The 15626-nt window shown below is 41.4% G+C and overlaps 1 protein-coding gene across 1 annotated transcript; it reads right to left on the bottom strand.

Moving 5' to 3' along the window:
* Window positions 1–1822: 1822 nt before the first annotated feature.
* Window positions 1823–14080, bottom strand: STRA8 (stimulated by retinoic acid 8). The gene is made up of 8 exons (XM_056847523.1): window positions 13889–14080; window positions 12920–12995; window positions 11226–11310; window positions 10698–10847; window positions 8184–8469; window positions 5912–5988; window positions 3744–3855; window positions 1823–1897 (listed from the first exon to the last, which is right to left on the bottom strand). The coding sequence occupies exons 1-8, from the start codon at window positions 14078–14080 to the stop codon at window positions 1823–1825; spliced, it is 1053 nt and encodes a 350-aa protein (XP_056703501.1).
* Window positions 14081–15626: the final 1546 nt, after the last annotated feature.

The raw sequence follows: 15626 nt of genomic DNA on the forward strand, positions 1-15626 counted from the left end.
TGTTATATTTTTATATGTATTTTACATTTATTATGTGTTTTGTTTTTAACTGTTAGCTGCCTTGGTCTCCCTGATGGGCCGGAAAGGTGGGATATAAATTTTGTAAACACAAATTATTATTACAGAAGAGAACAGAATTAGTAATTGGCCAGCATTTGCAATCCAAGGAGTAAGGGTGGAAAGGATAACAAAAATTATCTTTGGTAACAAGGTTATTAAGCTGTCAGGATTGGGGAAGAAGATGCGTTATCTAGAAAGGTAGGAGTAGTTCAGGGTGGAGGGTGCTGGCAATTGGGTGTCATGGTGGAATTACAGGGCAATCCTAAACACCTGCTGAGTGAAGAGTGTCCTCCTCCCATACAAATGGACACCACTGATCCTTACTACATGAAGTTATACCTTGTTCAGAACAAAATATTCTATAGTTCCTGGTCTGCACATTAGAAACAGGAAGGAAAATGGCGGCAGTAGCGCTGGGGTGAGTCCTGCTAGGTCTGCCTAGTTAGGGAACTCCACTCTGGAAAATGATTCAGTCACACTCTGATTTGTTTCAGGACTTTTGGTAAAATAATCCAGTAGGATCATGTTATTTCTGGATTTAGCAACTGAGGTAATTGTTTACATTATATTTTTTTAAAGGTTGGGAAACTAACAGGTACATTTATAAAATAAAGAACACCTCCTCCATATAGGAGGGAACTCCTATTCCTCTAGCCTGAAGGCGGATTACCGCATAAAAGAATTGCACAATTTAAGACTTCCTTGTATAAAAACAACCCATAATCTTAGCTCTATGGATCGTTTATCCTAGTGTGCTTGGGATTTGACATCCAGAAAGTTTCCTGGAGGCTTTTGCAACTTGTACATCGTTTCCTTTGAAGGGCCAAACTAGTTGTAATGGGTTGGATCCACCACTGCAGTCAACAGAAGGATTTTTGTCATATTTCCATTCCCACAGCCGCCCTTTCCAGCCCAAGAAAGCTGATTTCTGGGGTTGCTTGACCCATGTGAATAAGCTCACAGAGATGGGGCAACTTTGCCTCCTTTCCTCTTCTCACTTCAGCCCCCCGTTCTTAGTCCATGCGAGTCTCATGACTTCAGGAATAAATTTTCCTGAAGCTGAGAGGGATTGCTAGGAGGGAGGAGAATACAGCAAGCACCCTCACCTGCCAGTATTTTCTGTTAATAGGTTGCTGGATCCAACCGAATGACTGCAACAATCACTTACGGGGAGGGGGGAGGCTCCCTACTTTTTAGAGCAAAAAAGGTATACAGGGGAGGGAAGCAAAACCCTGCTTGTGCTTACTACTTGTTTTTCTCCTCACCTACTGTTTTTTTGTCAGCCAAGGTCACTCCTAGTAAAGGAGCTCAGCTGAGGAGAAATGTAGTGGTAAGGGTGGGGACTTACCACATGGAGGTAAGCCACTGATCTGGGCAGACAGGGGGAGTAGCTCTGGTAGTCACTTATGCCATTTATTCCAAACTGATATGTTTAAACAAAAAGTCTGCATGGTCCTCAAAGGCATAGTACCAATGATTAAACACAACAGAGGATTTGTAGAATTACGGTTATTTCTTCTCAACAAATGTGTTTTGCACATACTAGCATTCAATTTCAGGCATAAAGTTTCTTTAAAACTTTATAAATATCACACTGCATTACATCAGCAAGGTGCAAATAATTTAACCGATGAAAAAAATACAAAGTCAATGCAAACAATAGTTTCAAACAGCACATTCCTAGAAATGGATGCAACATATCTTTCTGTGATGGATGGATGGGGGAGGGAGTCATGAAACAACTCAACAGAAGTACATTAACTTACAAATCTTCATCGTCAAATGTCTCAGTGCATCGCAACATCACAGTCTCATAATCTAATTGAAGAATTTCCTCCTGCAATTCACAAAGGGAAAATGCAGTTAAACTTCTTTAGATCATGGATTTGCAAGGGTTCTGGAATTCTCTTTGCAGATGGAAGATGTGGGTGGTCCTGTCTATTGTGTGACACAGCCTGCTATTCCAAGCGCCCACCAAACTTTGAACAGATCTCTATCCCTGTATCAGGGCAATGATGTGAAGTGTAAATGAATACTTCCTTTTATTTTTCTTGAATCTAATTAATTTCATTGCATAGGCCCTGAATTTTTTTTCAGTCTCTCCAGACCAACATTTTGTAAGCTTCTGTCATGCTCCTCCTCATGAGAGGAATCTTCTGTCTAAACTATAAAACAACAACCTCAGAAGTCTTACTTCAACAGCAGGTGTTCCATTGCCATGATGATTTTAGTTGCCCCATCTGTACTGGTTTCTCTATTGCTGTATATTTTTGTTATGTTGTTTATGGAATTCAGGCAGCATTCTTTCCATCCCTTCTTGTTCACAAACAGATTGCCACAGATTTTCATGCACCTGGCTAGTCCCAAATAGTTTACATCCTCACCCTAGCCTGCTATGCAGTGATAAGAGGAAGCTTTTAATGGGTCCATAAGTAAGGAAAAAGCTGTGGCTGAAACCGAAACTCTTTTAGAATGTATGTTCCTTTTATTGAGGCAGATTCTGCTGTAGTTATCTAAAGGAAACTGGGTGCTACCAGTATTTTTCTTTTAATAAGTATAAACAAGGACTCCTGCTGCTACTTTCTGTCCATCCCATTTCCTCTCAACTGGAAACCTGCTATTCCTGCCCAATTAAAGGATGCTGAATCTCAGTTTTATTGTGATAAGTGAGTCGGGCTGGGATGGGTAGATTTAGTCATCAGCCTACAAGGTAGTCAATTTATCCTGTCAACCTTTAAGTCATTCCAATTTAAACTCAATTTCCTATCCTTCATCTCTCTCTCTGTAATCCTGGCGGCATGCCCTCACCCACTGTTTGGTTAGAGAAATGAAGGCTGTGCTAAAAATCAGGAGCAGTTCTCTAGTGCTCCTAGAGGCCAACATAAGCTGTTGGTGAGTGGGGTGTGCTGATCTGGAAGAGTTTTCCCTGTAGTTATTCTTATATGTTATCTTCCTTCTGCGATCTCAAAGATCAATCAGTGAACACTGTGGGGAAGTTGTTTCCATAAACATAATCGGACTGTGATGGGTGAATTGAGACAAAACCCTTTTATTATTTCTCTATAGAGATATATGGGGCCAAGTCCAAGCAATTTGGGTTGTTTTTATTCCTAATTAAGCACACACTAATTCATAATTACCCGATGTAACTATTTTGCTTCAAGAAACTGCAGAAGAGGAGCTGTTACAGAGGTGGATCTGAAAAAATACAAGCCTACAAGGCTGATACTAGGGTAAGAATTACCTCATTCACCCATACCACTGCTGAGGCAGAAAATAAAGGTTTACAAAGATGGCTCCGTGTTGCATAGCTGCAGGCAAACTCCAAGCCAGCGCTGTGTTCTAGTTACAATGTACTATTGGTATGTAGTCCAGTTTGGAAAAAAGCCCAGTTCGGCCCCATACCTTCAGTTGCACAGAGCATTCAGGGTGGTCCACATGCTACATTTGGGGGGAAAATGTTTGAGACAAACTAGTAGATGTAAAATGAAAATGATAAATATGCCCAACTAATTCTGAAACATTCCTGAGAGACTCTAAATGCAACCTTGGAATTTAAGGCTATATCGCAAATTGTCAGCATTGATCACTCACTGGTTATATTTGCATTGATTTTGAGACCTAGGAGTGACTTACAAACACAGAGCAGGCTGTCTTATAACAGGCATAGTCCAAAGTCCTACCTGTGATGGTTGGGTGTTAGCAAAAAACAGGCTTTCCAAGAAGCTGTTGATCTGTAGGTAGAGATGATGGTTATCCCCTTGGCTTTCTGAAGTGCATCCTGCGAATGTTGAGCTACAGACAGAAAAATAAACTATACTGAACTCCCCATCAACTTTTTGAAAGAGAAAGAAAAAGAAGGCAAGGCATTCCCCCCCCCCCCGCCGCCATTTAAAGAAAATTGTTTCTTTTTAATGCTCATAACAAGCTGGAAAACCCTTGGTAATCACAGCCAGGATTGTAGTCAACCCCACTGAGTATCCAGTGCAATAGAACCAGGTTGGTGTTCTGCCTTTGATTAAGGTTCCAGATCTCCCTGCTCAGTGCTATGGAGAGATCAAAGATAACCCATATTTTCTCTTTGTTATGGACTGAGAACTGACAGAAAAGAACCTTCTTCTGCCATCCCATCAATCAAAGAAGTCTACAGTTTTCCAGGTTCTGACCCAACCCTTCCCTCATATATAGTAATTACCCAGTGAAACAAAATATCTCCTATAATAGTCAAGAAGAGATCAGATCAAAGTGGGCAGCAAGCTGGGGTGTTACAGGGTGCTGCTATCTCAAATCTTATTGTGAGCTCTGTGCAAACTTAAGGACCGCCTTCTCCCATACAAACCTACCTGCTCACTCTGGTCATCTTTGGAGACCCTGCTTCAGTTTCCCCTAATATTTTTGGCCAGGCAGGTGGAAACCCAATACAGGGCCTTCTCCATCATGGCACCAAAACTCTGGAACTCCCTCCCCAGAGAGATTTATCTATCTCCCTCTATCGGTGTCATTCACCAGCAGATGAAGACTTTTTTTGTTTCTTCTCCCATACCTCTAATGATGGTTATTCGCCCTCCTTCTACTAGTGTTTGTTTATGTGTTTTAATAAACGTTTATATTTTAACCGTATTTTTACTTGTTTAAAAGTTTAATTTTTTTGTGTTCACCACCTTGTGGATTCTGATTGGGTGGAAAGGTAGCACAGAAATGTTCTAAATAATAAAATAATGAAACTGAGACTGGCATTGCTGTTAGAGGAGCAGAGGGCCTTTTGCTGGTTTGGGTGGCTGCAGCAAACATCCAGCCTTGCCACCATCTGCAGCCGGTCTAGCTACTGGTGCTCTATGATGTCATTAGAGAATTGCAACAATATTTCCCCTACGTTCACCATTTTACACATTTCAAATCTGATATATTTTATATCCTTGATGGCTGTGCATTACCCCTGCTATGCAATCACATCACTGAGTTCTCATGTATAAAATAAGGACAAAGAGTAGCAAGGCTACCTTGCAATCATAGCATCAACAGTGCATGTCAGTGCCCTGGCACGACCAAGGTTACCATGTGCATCACTAGTTATGGCTGGCACTACCATGCTTTATTTTGCTGCTGGGAGCAGGGTTGGCAGGGATTTGGTGGATTTCCTAAATCAAACTGGAAAACAAGATGCATCCATTACCCCAGTATTCCCATGTCCTTGTTCCCACACTCCGTATCCAAACCTTGCCCTGACCCTCAAGCTGTCTCTCGGTGGTTGTAGCCAAGTCAGAAGCATGGACCCCTCCACCTCCTTCTAAAGAACTGTATTTGCCATTGGGTTTTATTTTGGGGTTGTTGTTTTTTTTGAGACACTACACAGCAGAAAACTTTACGGTGCATTGGCGATGTAAGCATTCGATCTAATATACACAGCCATTAAAAACAAATATAAACATAAAATACTAACTGAATTCTTCTAAGCTATTCCATGGAAATGCATGGTGGCTTCACAGGAACACTACTGTGACAACCCAGCTATGCAGTTTTAAGCCGTGAAGCATCTTGCGAGTTGCCCAGAAAGCCACTGCAGCCCCCGCCCAGCAACTGAAGGGTACACAGACGGGATCACAAGGCTGGGAGTTCCCAGTCTCTCTATGGCATCCCACCAGCAGCCCCGATCTGCTCCTAACACTCAGACTCTGACTCTTCGGCAAGGCCCCCCTATTTTTAAAAACCAACAGATTGTCATCTTCCACAGGCTAGGAAGCATTTCAGTTCCCAGCTAATTAGTCAAACACACCACAGTATGGTTTTTCTCTCCCAAGCAGCACATGCCCTTATATGACAACAAAACACCTCACTGGGCCGAGGCGAGTACCTTTGACTGGACATCTCTTGGGTCTCATTTCTGTCAAGGAAGCTACTTGCCACATCAAAGGCATCTTCAAAGAGGATCTAAAAGAGACAGCATTTTGGACACTAGTTTGAATGCTGATGTATTCACATAACTTGAATAGGGGCGCCTCCTCCCATATTGTCCAGCCCACCGGTTAAGATCTGCCTCGTAAGCCTTGCTTTCTGTGCCCCTACTTTCAAAGGTGAGGTGGGTGGCAACTAGAGGTGCGGCATTTTCTGTGATGGCAGACTGTCCTCCCCCCCCGTGAAGCTTGCTGGGCACTTACCACACTGCCCTTTAGGCATCAGGAGGAAACATTTCTTTTTACCAAAGCTTTTAACGAAGGGTTTTAAAAATCTTTTTTAGCTGTTTTATGGATATGTTTAGGGTGCTCAATGGACTGTTTTTAATAGTATGTTTTGTTTTAGGTTCATTATTTATGGTGTGTTAATTTGGGGTGTGTGTGTGTGTGTAAAGTGCCGTCAAGTCGCAGCCGACTTATGGCGACCCCTTTTTGGGGGTTTTCAAGGCAAGAGACTAACAGAGGTGGTTTGCCAGTGCCTTCCTCTGCACAGCAACCCTGGTATTCCTTGGTGGTCTCCCATCCAAATACTAACCAGGGCTGACCCTGCTTAGCTTCTGAGATCTGATGAGATCAGGCTAGCCTGGGCCATCCAGGTCAGGTAATTTGGGGGGGGGGATATATTTTTTTTACCGCTAAGCCTTAAGCAGGACTCTGGAGAGGCAGCACATAAATTCCCTAAATGAATAAATCATGAAAACCTCAGGGCCCAGTAGAGAGCCAGCGAGGTGTAGTGGTTAAGAGTGGTGGTTGAAGTGTAATGCCTGAAATCATTATTTGCTATGGGAAATGTATTAGAAATGTATTCTTTGATTTGAAATATATTCTTTGTAATCAATAAGATATAATCTGCACTTATGAATATGCCATACTCAATATATAAGAGTTGGCATATGTGATTAAAGTTGCACCAAGCACATATATGTTAAAGGCTTGAAGATAAGAGACCCAGCTTTGCTTGTTAGAAGTTAATTAAAGAATCTGTAGAAGGCCCCAGTGTGCTTTCATGAGCTGGCTCCCCACACATAGGGGCCAGCTAGGAATACTCCCTTAGTCAGCCTTGGCAAATGCCAGGGTCCAAGATAAGTACTTCAGTAGCTTAGGATCAAACATAGCAGCACCTGACACTGTAGAGTCTTCTTGCTCATTAGTGGACATGAGATCATAACTTTCTCTGTAACCGCCTTCAAGTTGGGATAGGGTATTCTAATTTAGACTGTCCCAAGTATTGGGCAGTTGAGTCTTACGTGTGTATTACGCCTCTGTAACCACCTATTATCGAAGTCTATATTCATGCTTGTAACCCTTTGATGTGTGTGTGAATTGTCCTGCGCTTCAGGCAATTTTCACCAGGCTTTTTGTGTATTGGCCAATAAAACAAACTGCTTTGAATCATTCAATTTCCTACTGTTTTAGTGTGATTGAATATTGATACGATAAGACAGGCTTATCATTGGCGCCCAGCGTGTCTTCTCAGTGCATCGGTCTCCTGGCCGCATCCCACCAGAACTTTTTGAGAAGCCAAAAAGTTGGGACATGAGGGTTGCTTTTAAACCCTGCGGGCTTTCCCGAGGCCAGTGCGGCTCAAAGCCAGCGAGGTGTAGTGGTTAAGAGTGGTGGTTGGAGCAGTGGAGTGATTAGAGTCTGCAAGGGAAAAAAAAGGGGAGAGCAGGTGGATAAACAAAGAGGGAAGGGAATCACTGGGAAATACTGGTCAGCGGGGGTGGGTGATTATATTCCAAACTTTTAGTAGCACCCAATCTCTACTAAGTTTTAACAGCTCAGACTATTAAGTCTTGTTTATATTTATTTAAGGCAGGATAGCATTTTATTAGGCTGGATTATGTTTTATTGCTGTTAGCTGGTTTTATAAGAGGTTACTATAATTAATTAAAAAAAGGTGGGATACAAGCCAGCTGGTTTCACAGGAACTTCACCTTTTAGCTCCCTGTTATAGCTGAATTGGAGTCCAAATTTATTCACATGATGCTATTCTTGGTGAAAACCAGGAATAGCATCAATGGCTCCAGGTTTTCTAACAGGGTATCAGCTGTAGTATTCCCTAGGTGATTTCAGAAGAGGCTACTTAGAAGTATATTGGCTCCCCCGTTTGGAAATTCTGTGTTTCTGAGAACCGTAGAACAAAACCCTAAAAGGGGTTAATATGCTCACCTCCTCTGGTGTAGACCTTAGAGAACTGCTTGGTTCCTGACTATTTGTTCCACTGTTCCTCGTGCTGTCCTTAGTGAATGCAGGCTCCTGAGAAGCTGCCTTGACCTCAGAGATAAAACTCTGTCTCTGACTACAGTACTGCAGGACACTGTCTCTCCTTTCCTCAGGCAGGCTCTGCCACAGATGGGAAACAGCTGTGGAGATCACAGGGAGGGTGACCTCTTCAGGGCTCACAACTCCATTGTCAACCAGGAGGTCTACTGTCTGTTTGTAAAAATACAAGTATCTAGAATAAGACAGGAAAGGAGAAAGATCTCAGAATCTGGTTTGGATGGCACATGACAGCACACAGAGCAATCAGGTGATCCATTCATGCTTTTTGAATTTAGCTGTAACCATGCAGAGGGAACACACAACAAAGAGCCAACCATTCAATCACTATCCTGCCACATGTTTTCCACATATTATTGTACATACACAGCATGGTATTGGTTCCATAATGGCTCGATTTTCAGCTGTGCAAATGTTATTTCCACGCTCTGTAGTCCACTATGCCTGCTGTCTGGAACAGGCTCCCTTAAGTTCTGACCGGGCGTGGGGAGTATCAGTTTCTTGTGCTGTCCTATAATATAGTCACAACACAGGTAAGAGCAACTGCTGATACCTAAGCATCTTCTGTCATGCCTACCAACTGCTGACATGGCCTTCCTGATGAGATCAGGACAGCTCCCAAACTACTATGATTCCTTATAAAACAGAATTGTTGAGAAGGGTGTTTTTAATAAAAGGAAAAAATGCTGCAGTTTTAATGTCTGAAAATATTCCAACTTTTATTGTATTTGCGAGTTTTTAAAATTGTATTTATTACTATGTTTTTAAATTTTATAATCTACCTTTGAGCCTCTGCAAGAAAGGAACACTATAAAGGAACTAAACATTATGCAGTTCTAAAGTGAAAGATGACTAATGAGTCAGGTTTGATTATAGAAGAGTTTTACTGCATTACTGCTTTTGTTATTATGTTATTATTATTATATTGCTGCTGAGATAGTTAAGGGCACCTGGTTTTATTGTTGTATTTTATAGAATTCATGGACTGACTTTAGATTGTTTTATAAAGGTTGTGAGCCGCTCTGAGCCTGGCTTGGCCAGGAGAGAGTGGCCTATAAATCCAATAAATAAATAAATACGAAAAAGAACCAATGTAAAAATACATGTGTTATAAGTATGCATAATAGAAGCAACAGACAGCCTGCATTGTTGAGGAGGCACTGTGTCTCAAAGCACATATTTTACGTGCACAGGATCCAAGGTCCAATCTCAGGTAACTAGAATCAAGAAAGACCTCTCGCTGTGTAGGACCCTGGAGAGCTGCTGCCAGTCAGAGTAGACAGTACAGAGCTACATGGCCCAGTGATCTAACTTTGTATAAAACACCTTCACCAAAAAGTTCTGACTGACTTCTTTATTTACCTCATTTATACCCCATCTTTCTCCCCAGTGGAGAGCCAAAGCTCTTACATTGTTCTCCTCTCCTCCATTTTATCCTCACAGGACAACCATGTGAGGTAAGTCAGGCTGAGGAGTGTGTAAGCTTCCATGGCAGAGAGAGGATTTGAACCTGGGTCTCTATCAGATCCTGATCTGGCAGTCTAACTACTACCCCAAACTGGTTCATCACTGAAAGTGAGGAAGGAAGGTGCAGAAACCACAGTAAAGTTACTTCTGCCCACTAACACTTTTGCCTAACACTTTTTGCCTGTTCTCAAGATCTCCTGGGGCACTGCTTCCTGAACACTACAGTATGTGGTACATGAGAAGCAAACTGGTGCCACCTACTGGCCAAGATGGATTCTTACTGTACAAAGTTAATGTTAAAGTGGGAGAGGGCAAAAAGGCAAGAATATATTGTGCTTACTGATAGGAATATAATACTGAGGAGTGGCAAAAAGGAGAGCCGAGTCTCTCTGCAGCTAGGTTTTGGCTTCTCACTTGTATCAACAAGTATTTATCCCCAATCTGTACAGTACTCAAAATCCAGGTATATATGGATGTTCCATTGTGTTGCAGGTTGCTCCTCACTTGCTGTACATCCAAGATTCTTGAGCAGTGCCAGACATGAACAAACATTCTATCTCTTCTTTGGGGAAAAGGGATTCTACAAGAGTTTCAAAGCTCTACAATGCCTACAGCAGCTTCCCTGTATCAGACAGAGAAGATCTGGAGACTGCCAGTTCACCGAGTCCTAATGCACAGAGGCTAATTTAAAGTTTCACACTCGTTTCAGCACTGTGTTTGAATGTTGAAACCCCCAGCCTCCTTGTAGTGTGCTCTGAACAGCAGCATGTAATGGAAAAGGCCAATAGGGTACAGTTTCTCTGATTGCTGTGAAGGAAGAAGCCAGACCCACTGAACTTCTCCCATCTTGCATCTATTAGGGTCAGAAGCAATTTCATCCCATATATCCTTTGAATGGGTCACTCCCAAGGTAAGAAACAATACTGCTTCACATACCGTTCAAACTCCATGAGATCAGGAGAAGAAGTAGCTGGCGACTGTGTAAGCCTTATATTTACATCTTCGGCTGAATTCTTCTCATATTCTTCAATCACATACCATACTGTGGGTTCACTCTGAGTTATGACATTTGAAGGAGGCACAGAACTAGAACGCAAAAAACAAACAAACAAAAAATAGAGAGAAACTACCTGAAGTCTATCTTGCCATATATTATGGGTTAGGAAGAAAGTCCACTGGCTTTTTATGTGAGCAGTATTCTTCTGTTTGCTAGGCTGCTGCGGAAAGGGACAACAATTGCAGGAAGAAGCAAAAGAAGAGTCTGATAATAGGAATCGAGCTGTTTGCAAGAGTTGTCTCTATGCTGATTTTTATTCTTGCCGTTGTTTTTACAGCCTGACAGGTGATAAGCATATTCACAACTCACAGGGCAGGTGCTGGTCATCTTATTGAAGCTTCTCAATGCTGGGGGTGGGGGGTGGGGAGGCGGAATGTCTCAATGCTTCTAGGTTTCTGGTGCCTCACCTGTAATTGTTGAAGTACATCTTGATATATTCCTCCTTTACTTGCTCCAAGCTTGATGGATTCCCATCCTCCAGGTTTAAAACTTCTGTTGCCAGCAGAAAGAACAACTATCACAAATTATACATTTAGAATGAACAGGAGTTTTTTGTGGCACTTTAAATGTAACAAAATTTTATTCCAGCATAAGGTTAGGTAAAAAAGGTAAAGGTCCCCTGTACAAGCACCGGGTCATTCCTGACCCATGGGGTGACGTCACATCCCGACGTTTACTAAGCAGACTTTGTTTTGCGGGGTGGTTTGCCAGTGCCTTCCCCAGTCATCTTCCCTTTACCCCCAGCAAGCTGGGTCCTCATTTTACCGACCTCGGAAGGATGGAAGGCTGAGTCAACCTTGAGCCGGCTACCTGAAACCGACTTCCGTCGGGATCGAACTCAGGTCGTAAGCAGAGCTTTTGACTGCAGTACTGCAGCTTACCACTCTGTGCCACGGGGCTCCTAGCATAAGGTTATACTGGAATAAAATTCTGATTGATTTCAGGTGCCTCAAGACTCCTGTTTATTTTTGCTGCAAGAGACTAACATGATTACTTCCCTGTATATTTAACGGTTTCTCACCATTTCAAGAAAATGATGAGAATACATTGCTTCATATGCTACAGAAACCGGTGTTTCTTTAATAGCTGCAGATTCCAGAATATTAAATATCTGGTACACAGCAAGTCAAAGGAGATCTATGGCATCTGAAAGGTCATAGCGGAATCATCCAAGTATATTTTTACAATCTTGTATCGTGCATTCCTAAACCAGAGTTACACCATTCTAAGACCATTGACTCCCAGAGATTTAGACAGGTATAACTTTTCTTAGAATGGCACCTCCTGCATTTCTCAATGAGTTACGCAGTCAAGATCTTTGCTCTAAGTAAACAAAATGGAAAGGTGGGAACGCACCTAGGGATGACTCCTAAAGTTAACAGATAAAAAGTAGACATAATGTTGGCTCTGCGGTATTTTAAAGAGCATAGAAGAGTGGAAATCTTTCTTGGGGGTCATACTGTGCGCTACTCCTAATTCAGCAGAGCAGATTAAGGGTGGAACAAGATAGTAGGAGGGAAACACAGGGTTCCTTCATAATGCTAATGTATCTATCCCTGGGGTGAAACTAGACACAACTCAGCAAATGTGGGTTCCCAGGCCCACACGAATTGGGGGATATATTGGGGGGGGGGCACTTGCAAGGGAAGATAGACAGGAGGAGTGCTTAATTCTTCTATCCCCTGTGAGTCTCTCCTGCAAATGAACTCCCATGCCATTTTTTTTTTTTACAGTTGAGGTCTGAAATTTAAAGTAAGGTGGGGAGAAGTAACTGGCAGGGGGGGTGGCTTAGTGGGTGGAGGGACATTTACAAGGAAGAACAGGCAAGTATAAAAAAGATTAAGCATTGCTCCTTCCTGCAATTCTTCAACTGCCTCTGCTCTATGATATGTGCCAGCACAAGTTTGGGAAAAAAGGTTTGCCAATATATATATATATATATATATATATATATATATATATATATATATATATATATATATTCATCCTAAGCAGGCTGATACGGATTCCAGAGCTTGGCCATCTGTCTTACTTTTAACAAACAGATAATGCAAAACGGGGGGGGGGGGGACAGATTTGGGCAAAAACTTGTGTACGGTACCTTTCATCTTCAGCAAGTTTTCCAGGGTTTGTTCCAGCTCCTGAATATAATTCTTAGCCTTACATAAAACCTGACACTAATAAAAAACAGAAAACAGAGGCTTCAAATGGTATCACACTATGGAAAGAAAAGACAGAAGTGAAGAAACATAGCAATTGAAAATGAAGACTTTTCCAGTCAGGAATAGGATTTCTTCCCATACAGACTCCTCAGAACACACAAATAATATTAAACAAGGGCAGATTCAAATGCCCATATTTTTACATGAGGTTTAACACTATCATGTGATAGTCTGGTGGCCTGAAAATCCTATCATGTGTTAAACATGATGAACGTAGTCTTTTTGTGACTTGCAAACAGCATGTATCTAAGGGCAGATAAATGTAGTTTGTTATATGATAATCACTATGCGTGCTGCCTCCGTGAACCATGAAGAGATTCAAAATCATCTACAGGAAAAATAGGAACAAGCCATAAGCCACAAATTTAACTCCGATATGCAGAGTTCCCTGCATGCCTGTTCTGAAAATAACATTTGTACTAAGGGAAATACCTCAAACAAGGCTCATAGCATAAACAAAACTTGAGACGATTATAATAATGGGGTACACATGACACAGCAACCTTGCCAGACCCAAACAGGTCTGTGTCTGTTGACTGCCTAGATGGGAAACTGTCTGGAAACCCCGTTACCAGCAGACCTGGAGAAAAATGCCCTGTCCCTTTAATAGAGGCTTAAAGTGCAAAAAATGGGTAGGTGAAGCTTTTCATGGCATGGAGGTAAATAACATCACCTGGAAAATAACATCCTATTAAGCCTTTACTAAAGGGAAATGGCTTTTATTTTCTATAGGCATTTGGAAATCCAATGTGGGAAGTACATGTATACTAATAAAATACGAATACTAGGATACAAAAAAAATAATAAATTTATCTATCACTGTTATGGATTCAAATTTATTCCTGTACCTTTGATGTGGAATTATCTTGTTGCGAATATACAGTTTTACGCAAGTTTTTGAAGAGCTCTGCCAAGGTAGCTCTGTGGCGTGCCTGAGACAAACGTCTTTTGCCAACCTGCGGCTCCAGATCCTGCAAACAAGTTCGGCACTTAGGAGTCGCTCTGACGTATGGGGTGCTGCAGTCTCCAGTTGCCTCCATCAAAAGCTGTAATAAAATGCTGTTCTGCTAAACAGGACTACTTTAAATAAAGTGAATCTTTATGATAGGTGACAACCACAAGGCAAATGAATTTCAGTTATATACTTCCTAAAGTCAAATCCTTGCCTTATTATTACCCGCTATTACCATGTACTAAAAATGGTCAGAAACTAATTTTAGATTACTTTTCCTACATGATTAAATAGATTAATAGGCTGAAGGAAAATGCAGTACTTTTTTACATGATATGTACAATCCAATGACAGTTAAACACTTTTAGATATTCTGGATTTTTGTGGGACAGGCTTTTTTAATGTATGGGGCATGATTTTACTGTCATTCCTGCATATACATACACATGTGCACACAAAGAAAATGTTTTTAAAATGCTATTTCTGCTTCCACAAACATTGGGAAATACTTTTAACAAGATAAATAAAAGATTTTGCAGAAGAAATTTTTACATATAACATAAAATTGCTGGGTTGAAGGCAACAGAAAGGTAAAGAATATCACTAGTTTAGTGATTATAAGATTTTAAAGTTTTGCCTCACTGTCCGTTATTCAATTATATGATAAATTTGTATGAATATATATATATATATATAAATCCTATACATAGAAAAACAGCATGGAAGAACGATGACAAGGGTACACCCCTATCCACTAACATCTATCGTTGTATGGGCAGAAGATTCCCCCCCCCCATATGTAGGAACATTCAGTCATTTGAACTTTCATCTGCAGTCTGAAGTAATACAATCTAGTCACAGCTCTGGAATCTCATCTGCAGTTGGTGAGTACTGGATCCAGGATAAAATTATTAAAACTTTGCCTGCTCAGTGAGACTGCTGTCGAGGACCTGGGCTGGGGGGAAAGCAACCCCATTACATGTAAATTCCAGCTTAAACCACTGATACCTGCTGTCCAAATCCTGCTGTCGAGGACCTGGGCTGGGGGGAAAAAAGCAACCTTGCTTTTTTCCCCCAGCCCAGGCTAACCCTCGACCCAGCCAGATTTGGCCAGCAGGTATCTGTGGCCTACCCTTAAGCTGGAATTGTATATGTGTATACTTGGGAGAAAGTCTTGTTGGATTCAGGGTGGATGTGTTTGGTGTGCACATCTCTTTTGTACCTAAAGAACAATTCAAGGGGTTTGTGTGTGGGGAAGTCATGCCTTATTGCCGGCAAAAGCTGCCATAACTTTCCCATGCTACCAGGCTCCTTGGGTTGATTTTATGACATTGCTCCCACTTCTTGCTTACCTACCCTTTTGGTGGCATAAAACTTTTATTTATTCCGCTAAAATTGTTGTTAAAAATTATTGCTTTAAGAGAATTATTGGTATTCTTGATAGGATATTCAGTTATTTTAAAATGTATTTCCTGCTTTCCACATTAGATTAAAATGTTTAAAAATTAACAGTTGAAGGGTTTAACCCCCTCACTTTCCTTGCACACTATATATGTGTGTGTGTGTGTGTTTCATTCTCAAAGTACCCTATTAGTCTATCCAACTGTTGTGAACAGGGTAGGTACTAAAGAAAC

This window comes from Euleptes europaea, chromosome 3 (genome assembly GCF_029931775.1).
Source record: "Euleptes europaea isolate rEulEur1 chromosome 3, rEulEur1.hap1, whole genome shotgun sequence".
Taxonomy (NCBI): domain Eukaryota; kingdom Metazoa; phylum Chordata; class Lepidosauria; order Squamata; family Sphaerodactylidae; genus Euleptes; species Euleptes europaea.